This window comes from Vombatus ursinus, unplaced genomic scaffold (genome assembly GCF_900497805.2).
Source record: "Vombatus ursinus unplaced genomic scaffold, bare-nosed wombat genome assembly UNPS02009205.1, whole genome shotgun sequence".
In the NCBI taxonomy this organism is placed as follows: Eukaryota; Metazoa; Chordata; class Mammalia; order Diprotodontia; family Vombatidae; genus Vombatus; species Vombatus ursinus.
The window spans coordinates 52801958-52817591 of NW_020948983.1; the positions used below are offsets into that span (position 1 = coordinate 52801958).

The 15634-nt window shown below is 36.0% G+C and overlaps 1 protein-coding gene across 1 annotated transcript in view; it reads left to right on the top strand.

Annotated features, from left to right (window-relative positions):
• Positions 1-2925, top strand: part of RAB8B (RAB8B, member RAS oncogene family) — a 77425-nt gene extending 74500 nt beyond the window's left edge. Inside the window, exons 7-8 of the mRNA XM_027852210.1 lie at positions 922-972; positions 1788-2925. Of these exons, the coding sequence (XP_027708011.1) occupies positions 922-972; positions 1788-1880 (144 nt within the window). The 3' untranslated portion in view covers positions 1881-2925. The remainder of the gene's footprint in view (positions 1-921; positions 973-1787) is intronic.
• The last annotated feature ends 12709 nt before the right edge of the window (positions 2926-15634 follow it).

Genomic DNA, 15634 nt, shown 5'->3' on the forward strand with positions numbered 1-15634 from the left:
TCACCACAAAGAGAGCTGTTATAAATATTTTAAAACATACAGGTTCTTTGCCTTTTTCCCTAGTCATCGTTGGAAATACTTCTGCTCTGAAACACCTTAAATTAGGTGTGTTCCTTCTGACAGGGAATTCCCCTGACAAGTAAAACTCAACCTTGATTGGCGGACATTTAATGAGGTAGTAGGCTAAGAGCCCCCAGCCCCTCCCAATCACTTCATCCTAAGGGGAGAGGTCAGCTGAGGATGTGGCCATGAGGTATGAGCCCCCTTCAGCAATCTGTGCACCCCAGTCAAGTTCTCTCTGGTTTGGTTTCTCCTTCATGAGTTAAGTCACCCTAAACTGTAATGAAGAGAAGCAAGGACAGGAGCTCCACCCCGCCAACCCCTGCCACTAACCTGCACTGGATCCTGTTTATTTGGCAGACAGTAATCAGGTTCCCAGCTGGGTAGGGCCCAGCTCAGATGCCTTGAAAAGAGCTGGAATGTTTTTTACATTCTTTATCAGGGAGGGCTTCACTTTAAGTTAACCTTATGACAGAGAAAGGCATATTACAAATTGTTATTAATGACCAAATAATACAGTATTAAAATTAATTTATCTCAATAACCAGACATACTAAATACTTAACAGAGAAAATTAAAAATGAATATAAAGCCAAGATATGAAATTTTGAATGAAAAATTTTAAGCACTATTTTTTTCAAAATCATGGTTCTTTTGGTTTTTACCTATAGTATACTTTTAGAAACAAATCTGGGCTTCTTTTTTCTGAAATGGTATCTTGTCTACCTATTTTCTTGACTTCTCATTTGGCAGAAATAGATAGTTAAAGAACAAGAGCCTGAGTTTTAGTAAAAACTTTAATAAAATGTTTTTATTAGTGTAAAAATGAGCATGTAATAATGATTTTTTTTAAATTTTCAGGCATTTTTTACACTTGCACGGGATATAATGACAAAACTCAACAGAAAAATGGTTCGTGTCTTTTACAGTTTTTAATTTTCTTATAGGTCTTTTATTTTATTACTCAACAAGCATTTAATAAGAGTTTACTACTATGTGCCAGGACTGTGCCAAGACCTATGGGTATAAAGAAAAGCAAAAACAGCCGAAAAGATGTTTTAAGGATGTGTATATCCAGGTGAACATGAGTGAAAGGGATGGAAACAATCTCTCTGAACGTTGATCCTTATCTGTGTCTGGAAGCTTTGATTCCTTTTCTTGACAACGTTATTAAATAATCTTTGGTAATGCAGAGATTCATTGATAAAAACCCAGAATTACTGAATTTTTAACTGAATAAATGAAATATTGAAATGAAATGTGATAGACATTTATGTAAATATATAGCTCTGGTCTTACAGTTTGCTTAATCATAAAAGTATCTCAGTGACACACAATAGACAATTTCGGTATTTTAGCTTGATCACTGAATAATATCTTTGAATATAATGCTGTTGGTACTTATCTTAGAATGCCAGGATATACAAGCAGTGCTATTATAATTAGGCATAAGCCCTATATTCTATTGCCTATTATTTCTATAAATATGGCAACAAGAGCTTCCTTTTTATTATTTGGATTACTAATCTAAATGTTCTGTAGCAAGGCCTTTTTTTCCCTTTGTCATTGTCCCCCTCTCCCCCAAAAAAAGTTTGAAGAGGTTTGAAAATTACCTTCTTATTACCTTGTACCAAATACCTTTTTAATATGATAATTTTCTTGTAGAGTGTTGGGGTAAACTATGACATCATCTATTGATTAATTTTATTCTATTTTCTTCTCTTTAGAATGACAGCAATTCACCGGGGGCAGGAGGACCAGTGAAAATAACAGAAAATAGATCGAAGAAGAGCAGTTTCTTCCGCTGTACACTCCTTTGATAAACTCTTAATAATGGACTACAGCACACCTAGAAGAACCTTTCCTGCTTTTCTGAAAGCACAGGGTCACATAGCCCCAGAGACACAATACCACCAAGCTGCCACTGAGAGCTCCGTGGAACTCAGATTTCTTTAAACAAAATACAACATGGATTATGGCCATGTGGCCTTTCAGCTGGTCAGGCTCTTTTCCTCAAACATGGAAGCGGTGAAGTGGAGACACACGCAGGAGTTAACTTTTTGTTTGTTTTCTTGCCTGTTGCAAAAGCTGCTATCTTTCTTTTAACTTTGCACATCAGTGTTAGTCCTTGCCTGTTACAGCACAATCATACACTTGTATTTGCACAGTTTTGTCTTGTGAAGTTCTTAACAGATTTGTGCATTTTCAGGGAAGTTTACAAAAGAGAAATTTTTAAATTTACACAAATTCAGAGACTTCATCTGGTTTATAAGGACAAATATAATTTGTAGTATGTGCTTTGAGGGGCTCTAGTCTTATGTAAATTTCTTAAAAAGAAAAGTTAATGCTAATGAGGTTTGTTTTTTTTTTTAATTCAAGAAAATGCAGTGGTCTGTACCAAGGCTACTACTTTTTCCTCTCTTCAGAATGTAGGGCTTTGCTTCATTCTTGTCTATTTGACCCCACAGGTATTGGGAGTAGCTAAGAGTATAATTTTCTAAATTTATATCCTTTCTTCTTAGTTTGTAAAAACTGCTCTAAATCACTTTTACTTGACTGTTCTAAAAATATTTGATGCAGTATGGTATAATGGATGAAGGTTCAGCCTCAAAGTCAGGAAGACCTAAGCTCAAGTTCTGTGGGACTTACATAGGACTGTATGCCCATAAGGAATCATTTTACCTTCTAGTCAGTGCCCCAGATTACAGACAAGTTGCTAATTCTTATTTGTGGGGGGAGTTTCTCCAAGGGAGTTCTCTACGGGTGACCACACCTGACTGCACCCCAGTACACTTTCCTCTTCTCCCAGTTTTTTTCCTTAGTGTCCTCTTCCCTTCTCCCTTGTCTTAGCTCCTTACTTTCTTTTTTAATTTTTTTTTTTTTATTTTTAGGCAGTTGGGGTCAAGTGATTTGCCCAGGGTCACACAGCTAATAAGTGTCAAGTGCTTGGTCTGAGGTCGGATTTGAACTCAGGTCCTCCTGACTTCAGGGCTGGCACCCCATCCACTGCGCCACCTAGCTGCCCCCTAGCTCCTTACTTTCTATCCAATACTCTTGATTTTGACTTCCACATGTGACTCTTTTTTAGTTGAGACCTTGAAATTTTTTATATATACTGTGGTGTGGCTGGTAATTTTTTTTTTTAGTGGCTTATGGTAGTTCCTCCATAAGATAATACTCAAAATTTTCTTCTTGGATTTACAGCCCCTTTGCTTTTTGGTACCTCCTTTATACTAACTATTTCTAGCATAAACTCTAACCAGGGTTAGCAGGAGTTAGTCTTTTAGCTTGCAGAAAGCTTACCTGTATAAAGAGAGCAACCTGAGTAGACAGTGTAACTTTGGGAAGTTTTAGGGAGTTGGATTTTAAAAACACACATGTGCATAACTGGATTTCGTGAAGCTTCTAGTAAGTAATGCCCTTTCAGTAAAGAAAACATGAGTAATGTTTTTAGTTTCAAAACAGCTGTTATTGAATCTGTAAAACCTCATTCATCTGGTTACATTCTAAGTTACCGAGTATAAAGGTTGATGGTGTTATTTATGGCAAAGCCAACCAGAAGCGTGCGAGCTTTTTCCATTGAACACTGATTCCTGCTACACTCTGCAGGTTTTTTTTTTAAAGGAAAAAAAATGTTCATGGAGCAGAAATAAGAGAAATTAGTGGTTATTAAGGTGCCAGATTCAGGTCAGTGTAAACCCAACAAAGGAATGATAAAAGGATGAACAGGTGAAATGTATCCTTATTAGGAATTTTTTTATTTGTACACTTTATAGTCACTGTCATAATTGGCGAGTAATAGGAAAAAATTAATTGGCTGTCATTACTGAGAATTTTTTTTGAAATAAGATTTGTCATTAGGATGCTTTGACAAGTTTACCTGTCTCCATGCTTCAAAACTTAAACATATTTCATCAGCAGTAAATATGCAAAAAGCTATTTCTGATTAGTGTTAAGACCTTACTACTAAAAATCATCAACCTTTTTAGGTTTGATGTTTGAGGTGTTTATAGATGAAACAGTGCTCCCTGTTACTATTTCCCATAAAATAATATTTCCTTATAACTTGACTATAAATCATTATCTGTTATTCAGATGGATTTTTTTTAAAGAAAAAAAATCATGTTCAAAAACATCCCTAATCATTTTGTATGTACTTACCGTTTTCTAGAAAAGGGTCAAGTAGTTAAGTTGTCTGTAAGGTAGCAAAGTATTTTCTATAAAGGCAAGTGTTATGACACCATTTATGAATGTAATTATCTTTCAGTAATTTACCTCTGACTATTTGGTGTCTTAATACTGATTTTTATCTCAGGGGTTGTCTGCAAACCAAAACTGACATATTCTGTGGTTAGCAATGTTGTTGGTTTGTTTTTAATAGAATGCTTTGCCTTTGTTCCATTTTCTCTCTGGTTCTGTCCTGTATATGTTAATGCCTAGTCTCCATGAATTTCCCTCTGAAAGAGCCTGTGAAAGTTATGAGTCTAAAATTTTAGCTTTTTGAAGTAGCAGCCATTTGGGGTATTTGCTCTGTTGTATAAAAACAAGATGTCTTTGCTATTTTCTTACATTTAGCCATGCTAAATTGTATATAAATTTGAGGTGAAACCATAGGAAATTTCACTTTATGCATGGTAAAATGATCCAGTAAATATTTCATTTTGCTTAATAATGTTCATATAATACATTATTTTTTTCTATTTGTAGAAGGATTTAATAACAGACAATTTCGTCTGTTCCCTGATGAAACTGAAGAATTCTAGTTTCATGTGAACATTTTTTGGTCTTATAAATAAAATAAAATACAGATATTTGCAGCAGTATTAAGTGGTTCAGTGGCTGCACTTTATTATCAATGTACTAATTTTTTTATAAGGGTTGGTGTAGACCTTTTCAAATATAGTCTGAGAGTGTCAGACAATGAAACATGTGCTGTATCTAAGTAGCATGTAAATCACTGATTGTACCGTTTAGCTGGGAACCTATTTTAGCTATATTTTACTTTAGAAAAACAGATAACAATAAAGGGTATGTTTTGCCTGTGCATCAGTTCCTGGGTGCTGCAGGTTTTCTTACTATCCATATGAACATTTTGTGCAGTCTTTGTAAGCTTTCAGAAGACTATTATCTTTACTTTGAAGGACTTTTTAAAACTATACCTCAGTTTGAAAACTAGTATTCTAATATCTAGTAGAACAAAGGTGAGCCAGCTATTATACATTTTACAAAATAGCAGATTTATGTTTTGTCTTGGATTTAAAGGCATCATTAGTCTTTAGGCAAAAGTGGACATTTCAAGTTTAGACTAGAACCTATTATGTTATGTCCAATAATGCAAAAAAAAATTATTCCAGCTCTTTTTAAAAAATGTAGCTGTGTAATATAGGTAAATTTCTGCAAAAGTTCCTCCAAGATTACAGCTTAAATTTTTAGGTTCTCAATGATAATCATCTCTATTATGGCTAATAAAGCTTTGGACTTAGGATCAACAAGTGAAACATTTATTCAGACTTTTTTTCCTTTTTTCTTTTTTCTTCGGATTTTCTTTTTCCATGACCAAGACTGTTTTATATAAATTTAGTACTTAACCTTTGAAAATGATCTTTCATACTTAAAGTTAAAAACATGTTTGGTTTACTTATGTAAAATTTAGGGCATTTATTTCTAGTTGACTTTGCAAATGTCTCTTTTTAGAAAAAGCATTTCCTCTTCTTTTTTTGCACCATCTGAAAGAAAAGGGATGCCTCAACATGTGACCTACAGGAACAGGATGTTAGTGAAAATCACATTCTTCGACTAGCAGTTTTACAGTAGAATTAAAATGTTTTTAGGCTAATAAAATTGATGTTTCTTGTTCACTATGAAAACATCTTTAATTTCACTTTCATTTAGTGAAATGTGCAGATATGAAGCTTAAGAAATAATTATTTGTAGTTATTTTTCAGATCACTTCATCTCTTATGCTTGTGCCACATCTGATTATGTTTAATTATGCCAAGAAATAACAATTTCCATTTCATTTTCTTAGTTTCCACTGAATTTAATTATTTCAGTGCATTCCTATGGCCTTACAAATGGGTGTTTTTTGTTCATTTGCAACTGACACTGCTGAAGTAGAGGACTCCAAGTTCTTTAATGCAATATATAGTTTAAGTATTTGACTAAAAAACAAAACCCTAACAGAAAAGGCTTTAGTTTTTCAATAGATTTGCCCTACCCTCTGTGTGTTTAAGCACATTTTATCTCTGCTCCAAAAGTTTAATGTGAAAAGCTCCTGCAGATAAATGGACTTGTTATGTGGTTAAATTTGTTTGGATCTAATCATTAACTGTGTACTGATATTGATGCTGTGTTAAAAAAAAGATTTTATTCCATGTCAACTTTTTTTACAACGTGTCTAAAATAAAGACTACATAATTATGAAATACATTCCATTTCATAATGTTGTTTGAAATTTCCTTCAATCTACCAAGAATGGAAAAAAATCTTAGCTGACATGTGACTCAGTATTCTCAACAAAAATGAAGAGACACAATACACAAGCTGCTCATTGAAATGGAGTTGTCTCCTAATCAGATTTCTGACTGTTCTGAACTAACAAAGTAAGAAAGGTGAGTGCTTAATGCAGCTGCATAGAGAACCAAATACTTGAAGCCTGTAAAGACGAACAGGAAAGCAGTAAGGAAAATGGATTTTATTTTTAGTCTGATGGACAGAATAAAGTAAAAATTTTCTTAAATGTCAGTTATAACTTTTTTTCCTTTGTAAGCCATGGTATAAGTATTAAATAACACTGTTTTATGGCTGGGCATGTTATGTGAGTGAAATTTAGAAAGACCAAATGCTTGGATTTGCAAGTATTAGATTACATGGATAAAAGGATAAAGATGACAGGAATAAAATCTAAGAAAGCTAGTCAAAAAAAATTAAATAAAAATTAAAATAAAAGATGAGCGAGAAGAGGTTATTCCTTTTATATAATTAATTCATGAAACTTACTTCCAAACTTGGATTATTCAGTGTCATTCCCATTTGAATAGTTCTGAAAAGTTGAAAGGCAGAAAAAGAGATTAGTTTTCTAATTGATACATACTGATTAGAAAGTAATTCTGATCTATATAGAGGTGGTCGTTCATTTATTTTTTTTGGTTGTGTCCAACTCTTCATGACCTCATTTGGGGTTTTCTTGGCAAAGACACTAGAGTGGTTTGCCATTTCCTTCTCCAGCTCATTTTACAGATGAGGAAACTGAGGCAAATAGGATTAAGTGACTTGACCAGGGTCACTCAGCTAGTAAGTGTCTGAGACCAGATTTGAACTCAAGAAGATAATTCTACTTGACTCCAGGCCTGGCATTCTATCTCTTCATCACTAGCTGTCCCCTATATAGGGGACAAAACTAAATTGATATCACATTGACATATCATTTCTGAACTTTAATGCTCTTCATTTGCAACACATAATTCTAAAATTGTTAGTACTTTCATGGCTATTGCCCACCTTAATTTTTTAGAAAAATGTTTCAGTCAGCCAAGATCTACCTTCTCATCCTTCTATTCCAGTCCATCTCCCAATTGACGACACAATAAAAACAAAACCCATTACAATCATATATAGTCCACCCGAACAAGTTTCCACACTGGCCATGTCTAAAAACAATTTTGTCTCATTCTTCATTTTGTGTCCTTCACCTCTGACAGAAAGTATGTTTAATCATTAGTTCTCTGTAATCATGGCTAATGGTTACACTGATGAGAATTGAGCACAATAGTATTCCATCGCATTTGGATGGCATAACTTGTTCATCTATTCCCCAATTTATGGGGAGCCCCTTAAATTCCCATTCTTTGCCACTTCAAAAAGAGCTATAAATATTTTTGTATGTCTTTAAAGTCTCTTCTGTTTAGGACTAATCCCTCCCTTAATATGCCTCCCTCTAGTTCTCCCTTTCCCCTTCTCCCTTTTCCCTGTTAAGTGCAATGTATTTATGTACCCAACTCTGTGTGTGTGTGTGTGTGTGTGTGTGTGTGTTCTTTCAACCAGTTCAGAAGACAGTGGGGTTCAAATGTCAGCTACTCCCTTGATTTCCTCCTCGTTTGTATAGATGTCAACTTGCATATGAGATAATTTTCCCTAATCTTCCTCTCCCTTTCCTCACCAGTGTATTTCTCTTCCCTTCACTTTCCAACCTTCTTTTAAGATTATCAAGACATAACAGAACCACTCCCAGGCCTTCTAATTAGACACCTTTTTGACCTCCTGATGATGATATAGTTCAGAGGGACACGTGTATCATGTCTGCATATTTGAATGTAAGCCATTTATCCTTGTTTAGTCCTTTATTATTGTTCATATTTACTTTTTTATATTTCTTTTTACTCCTGTGTTTGAACTTCAAAGTTTCTGTTCAGCTCTGGTCTTTTCATCAGGAATGTTTGGAGACTTTGTTAATAAAAAGTCCATTTCTGTCACTGTAGCATTCCACTCAATTTTGCTAAATAAGTTAGGGTTGGCTATGAATGCGTATCCTTTGCCTTCTGGGATAGTGTATTCCAGGTTCTCTGCTTCTTTTTTAATGGTGACTGCTAAATCATGTGTGATCCTGATTGGCTCTTTGGTACTTGAATTCTTTGTTTTTGGCTACTTGTGATATTTTTTCTTTGACTGGAAATTCTGGTATTTGGCTATGATGTTCCTGGGAATTTTCATTTCAGAGTTTCTTTAAGGAGGTGACCAGGGGATTCTTTCTATTCCTACTTTGCCCTCTGTTCTAAGAGATCCGAGTGATTTTCTTTTAAGATTTCTTAAAATAGGATGCTTAGGCTCCATATTTGGTCATGATGTTCAGATAGTCCAGTGATTCTCAAATTTTTTTCTTCTGGATTTGTTTTGCAGTTCAGTTGTTTTTGCTATGAGATACCTTAATTTTTTTCTGTATTTTCAGTCTTTTGACTTTATGTTAATATTCCTTGTTGCTTCATGGAGTCACTGGCTTCTGTCTATCTATCTAGTCCATTGTAATGTGGTTTTTTTTTGTTTTTGTTTTGCTTTTTTTGGTGAGGCAATTGGAGTTAAGTGACTTGCCCAGGGTCACACAGCTAGTATGTGTCAAGTGTCTGAGGTCATATTTGAACTCAGGTCCTCCTAATTTCAAGGCCAGAGCTCTCCACTGCACCACCTCGCTGCTTCAAGCCCATTATAATTTTAAGGGAATTAGTTTCTTGGGCAAGGGTTTATATTTCTTGTACCAAGTTATTAATTCCCTTTCCAATTCTTTCTTTCCTAGGTCTTATTTTTTTTTCAAGCGCTTTCATTTTTTTTTTCATTAAAAATATTTTTTCTTTTTTTTAAACTCATATCATCTCATCTAGGAATTTTTCTCTAGCTGTATATTTCCCTGAGGCTTTGTTGGTAAATATTTGGTAGCCATTTTCTTCTTCTGGGTCTATCTTTAGGTTCCCTGCCACCATTAAGTTCCCTGGTTACCATACCATACTAGCTTTTTATGATGGGATTCTTTTTTTGTTTGCTCATTTTTCCAGCCTACTTCTTTACTTCAGACTTAAAGTTAGGGCCTAGCTCTGTGCACTTCTGGAGAAAAGGTCTGGGCTAGAGTCTTGTTGCTGCTGTCTTGAAGGTGTTGAATACCATGCTATTCTAGGATCTCAGGGACAGGCTTTGTACCTGCAAGCTTTCAGTACTCTCAAAGTGGTCTGATCAAGGGCCAAATGTGTGTTTCACCTCCTTTTAAATGCAAATTTCTGATCTTGGTTTGGGTCTGAGCAAGAATAGACTGCTGTTGCACTGAGTCCTTGTCAGCCAGCTAGAAAGTTCTGTTGGTTCAGTGCCAAAATTGTAGGCTCCCTTATGATTGGGTATTCTTGCCCTGGTTATTTCTCTGCAGGCTGGGCTAGATGCTGGAAATGAGACCCTGCTGTGCTTCTGGGGTCTGAGCCATACCTCTACTGCTGGCTTCTGAACTTCCTTATTTCTGATACAGGACCTCCTTATCCAGAAATAGGTAGGTCCCTTCCCCCATCCCAATAGGTACCCTTTAAAGTGGATCCAGTGCCCTGGATTTATACTCTGGTGGTAGGCAGCAAAACTACCAATTTACACTTTTTCTCTTTACAACACCATGGTACAAGTCTAGGACCTTCTCTTGCCCTCGTACACAGCCCTTCCCTAAGCATTAGAGTGTTTCAAACACAATGTGTTAACATTTTGGAGTAAATCCATATACATTTTAGAAAACACTAAAAAGAAGTTTAACCCACATCCAGCTTAGAAGTAAATGTAGTACTCCATGGAACATAAATGTATTTTAGGAAAACTTTGTAGGAGGCTGCCCCTTAATTAAATGGGTAAATGTTTTTCTGAGCACAATAAACTCTAAAATATATACAACATGAGAAGCTAATATCAGAAAGAAAAATATTAGCTTTAACATGTTCCTCACATGTGCTATTTTCCCCTCTGAGAAAATGTCTCCCTTTAAGGAACTTGACAAGAAGATAGCTCTATAGTCATTGAGAATTGTTTTAGTCATTTTCGGTTGTGCCCAACTCTTTGTGACCCTATTTGGGGTTTTCTTGGCAATGATAGTGGAGTAGTTTGCCATTTCCTTCTCCAGCTCATTTTACAGATGAAGAGACAAATAGGATTAAGTGACTTGCCCAGAATCACCTAGCTAGTAAGTGTCTGAGGCCAGATTTGAACTCAGAAAAATGAGTCTTCCTGACTTCAGGCCCAGCACTCTAGCCACCTAGTTGACCTGTTGAGAATTAGTACACAACAAAATCCAAGTACATTTGCTTTTCTCACATAGTGCATAATTAGTGCATGAGCATTACCTTTTATAAAGATAAATCATCTAGAAGCCTAAATCATCTGAAAAAGGCTTCATTCCTCCCATCACTATTTATTTACTCACAGGGCATGAAAATATTCTTTTTGTTTGAAAGACGTCAAACAAGACATCTGATAGAGACATCTACTGTGAGCTTCCTCACCTTAAAACTAATCTTTACTCATTCTCTCCTCCTTCTTCCTTGCTTTAGAGGATGATTTGGTCTTCATTCTGACAAATGCTAATATACCTGTGCTCTTAATTCCATCTTTTCCTGCTTCCTCCACAATTTTGTTCCATTAATCATCCCCAATCTCTCCATCTCTACTGGTTCCTTCTCCATTGTTCAATAAACTCAGGTCTTCTCTATTTGAAAAACCTGCCCTTGACTCTTCTCTGAGGAATTCCCTACCCAAACATTTAAAAAGTGTGTCCTATATTCATTGCCTCCACTTTTTCACCTGCTTTCTCTTCACACCAATCAAATGAAATAGGTTTCCTAGTTAGTAAATTCAGTGGTCTTTTTAAAGTCTTGCTCCTCTTTGGGCTTTCTGTAGCATATGATGGTACAGCCTAGGATCCTCCCCTTGGAATTCCAACCATAGGAGCAAGTTCCCTCCTTAGTATGTCCTGGATCGATGCCCCAGAACTAGGTAGTGAGTGACAGATTTGCCAGTTGGCACGTGTACCCTGTATGAGATCATGGCACTCCAGATGGGTGTTCCCCTGGTGCACAACCTCAGTCCTTTTTCAGTCACTGAGGGCTGGACAAATCTGCTGAGTGAGCTCTTGGTCAGACCCAGTCCCCCATGTTCACAAACCTTTGTCTCCGTATGCCAGCTTGGCCTGGAAAAATGAGTCACTGTGACTTGTTCTTAAATTTCTCCAACAGGATTTGGTCTGGTGCATTTACTAGATGTGTTTGGAGTTTTGAGGAGGAAGGAAACTTGCTGTAATTCTTCCTGTTACTCAACATTTTGGCTCTGCCCCCTGTAACCAATCACTAAAATATAATGATTTCAATTCTCTAATCTCTCATATCTACCACCACCCCACTTCTGTTTCCACTGCTGCTATTCTAGTTCAAATTCTCATCAACTATTGCCTGAACTACTGCATCATGCTCCTAATTGGTCTCATAGGATTATACATTGAGAATTCGAACAGATCTTAGCATCTCATCAAGTGCCCTCATTTTACAGATGAGGAAACTGAGGCACAGAGTAAGTGACCTGCCAGAGGTCACACAGGTATTAAGTATATTAAGCTCAATTAAGATATTAAAGTAGGATTCAATCCTAGGTCATCTGAATTCAAACCTTGCTCTTCCCACTCACTGTATTACACTGCTTCTTACATCTCCCTGTCTCCAGTCTCTCATTCTACTCCTTATAATCACGAAGACTTAGCTTTTTAATGCATAGGTCTGACCATATCACTACTTCGTTAACAGCAACAAAAACAAAACAAGATAGCTTCCTATTTCATACCGAATAAGTTTCAAAATCCTTAGCTATCCTGGCCTTCAAGGCTCTCCATAAGCTCTCCTTAAGTTTCCAACTCCTTTTTCAGCCTTATTTCACACTATTTGCCTTCGTGGCCTCTACATTTGAGTCAAACTTGATGGTTTGATGTTCAAATCCTATGCACTCATACCACTATAAACAGAATAACACCCTCACCTCCATCTTCACCTACTAAAATTCAAGATCTAGCCCTTCCTTGAAGCCTTTCCTGATCCTCCACTGAGGAATTTCTCTTTCCTCTGAACTCTGATAAACACATTAGCCTCTTTTATGCTCTTAAAGAACCCTGCATTTGACTTCTATCTTTATATATATATTTATATACACATACACACACACACACACAGAACTTGTAGGCTCCTTATAAGCAGGGACTGCTATATCATCTATCACCCCTACTGCCTAGCACAGAGTAACTACAAAAATGATGATTATGGAATGAAAAAATAAATGATCTTATTTAGAAAGTATACAATCATTAAGAGACCCTGTCAATAGAGCTAACAAACTGATTTAGTTCTCCTTTCCTTTTTTTTATTGTCAAGTAAAGTGAAGTAATGGTCACAGCAAAAAAAAAAAAAACTAAGGAATTTCAAATATGGTAAGCATAGCAACTACTGTGTTTATATGTTTAGAATTTTAGAGAAGGCATGTATTTAAAATAGGTGCCCTATCAATAATCTAAAGTATCTCAGGTCATCTCTGAGCCAGTCTAGTATAGTGCAGCATAGGACTGGGAATCAGTGTCTAAACCTGGTTTTGCCTTAATGTGACCTTAGACAAGTCAAGTCACCTCTAGATCTCAGTCCCTTATCTGAAAAATGAGAAAGATGAACTTGATGATTTCTAGGGGTCTTTTCAACTTCAATATTCTGTAATCATATGAAACAGCACTTTGATTTACCTAATAGAGCTTATAATATCCTGTGTTTATAAATTGTTCCTGAGATAGTGAAGTAAAACCACTATCATTTTTGTATTTGGTGTCATGTGTTTTAAAAATATATATATATTTGTATATTTTGATTGTAAATTAATATTTCCTGTTTTCCTGTCTATGTGTATAGGGAACAAAGAAGGAATTAACATGGCTACTTTCCAAAGAAATTAAATAATGGTTTATCCCTCCTCATGACCTACTTTTTCTCTTTTAATTCCTTTTTCCTCTTGCATTGTACTTTTCTGTAATTCAGTATTCAGTATTGCTCTCAGGGTAAGATTCAGTTTAATTCCAAGAGTATTTAATGACAATTTGTTGTTCTCTATCTTGTGTTAGATTTCTTTTTTTTTTTTTTCAAATTTATTTCTTTATTTTTAGTTTTCAACATTCACTTCCACAAGATTTTGAGTTCCAAATTTTCTCTCCATCTCATCCCTCCCCCCACCCCAATATGGCATGCACTCTGTATACTCCTTCCTCTAATCTGCCCTCTCTTCTATCTCACGCCCCCTTCTCTTATCCCGTTCCCCTTCTATTTTCCTATAGGGCAGGATAGATTTCTATACTCCATTTCCTGTATTTCTTATTTCCCAGTTGCAAACAATTTTTTAACATGTGTTTTTAAAACTTTGGGTTCCAAATTTTCTCCTTTCCTCCCTCCCCACCTACCCTCATTCAAAAGACAAGCAACTCGATATAGGTTATACATGTGTAGTCATGCAAAACACTTTCATAGTAGTCATGTTGTGAAAAACTAAGTATATTTCCCTTCATCCTATCCTGTCCCCCATTTATTCTATTCTCTCTTTTAACCCTGTCCCTCCTCAGTATTTGCTTCTGATGACCCCCTCCCCCAATCTGCCCTCCCCTCTATCATCCCCCTGCTGTCTTGTCCCCTTCCCCAGCTATTTTCCTGTAGGATAAGATAGATTTCCATACCCAATTGATTGTGTATATTATTCCCTCCTTAAGCCAAATCCTATGAGAATAAGATTCACTCATTCCCTCTCATCTTCCCCCGCTTCCTCTCCCCTGTAAAAGCCTTTTCTTGTCTGTTTTATGTGAGAAAATTTACCCCATTCTACCTCTCCCTTTCTCCTTCTCCCAGTATAGTCCTCTCTCACCCCTTAATTTTATTCTCCAGATGTCACCTTCATCTTCAACTCACCTTGTGCCCTCTATCTATCTATCTATCTATCTATCTATCTATATACATACCCTCCAACTATCCTAATACTGACAAAGGTCTCATGAGTTACAAATATCATCTTTCCATGCAGGAATGTAAACAGTTCAACCTTAGTAAGTCTCTTATGATTTCTCTTTCTTGTTTACCTCTTCCATGTTTCACTTGAGTCTTGTATTTGAAAGTCAAATTTTCTATTTAGCTCTGGTCTTTTCCTCAGGAATGCTTGAAAATCCCCTATTTCACTGAATGACCATTTTTTCCCCTGCAGGATTATACTCAGTTTTGCTGGGTAGGTGATTCTTGGTTGTAATCCTATCTCCTTTGCCCTCCAGAATATTATATTCCATGCCCTGTGGTCACTTAATGTAGAAGCTGCTAAATCTTGTGTTATCTTGATTGTGTTTCCACAATATTTGAATTGTTTCTTTCTGGCTGCCTGCAATATTTTCTCCTTGATCTGGGAATTCTGGAATTTAGCTACACTATTCCTAGGAGTTTTCCTTTGGGGATCTCTTGCAGGAGGAGATTGGTGGATTCTTTCCATTTCTATTTTGCCCTCTGGTTCTAAAATATCAGGGCAGTTTTCCTTGATAATTTCTTGAAAGATGATGTCTATGCTCTTTTTTTTGATCATGGCTTTCAGATAGTCCAGTAATTTTTAAGTTCTCTCTCCTGAATCTATTTTCCAGATCAGTTGTTTTTCCAATGAGATATTTCACTTTCTCTTCTATTTTTTCATTCTTTTGAATTAGTATTACAGTGCCTTGATTTCTCAAATTGTCACTAGCTTCCAGTTGCTCCATTCTAATTTTTAAGGAAGTATTTTCTTCAGTAAGCTTTTGGGCTCCTTTTCCATCTGACCAATTTTGCTTTTTAGGGCATTCTTCTCCTCATTGGCTTTTTAGATCTCTTTTGCCATTTGGGTTAGGCTACTTTTTAAGGTGTTATTTTCTTCAGTATTTTTTGAGTCTCCTTTGGCAAGCTGTTGGCTTGTTTTTCATGATTTTCTTGAATCACTCTCATTTCTCTTCCCAGTTTTTCCTGTACTTCTCTTACTTACTTCTCAAAAT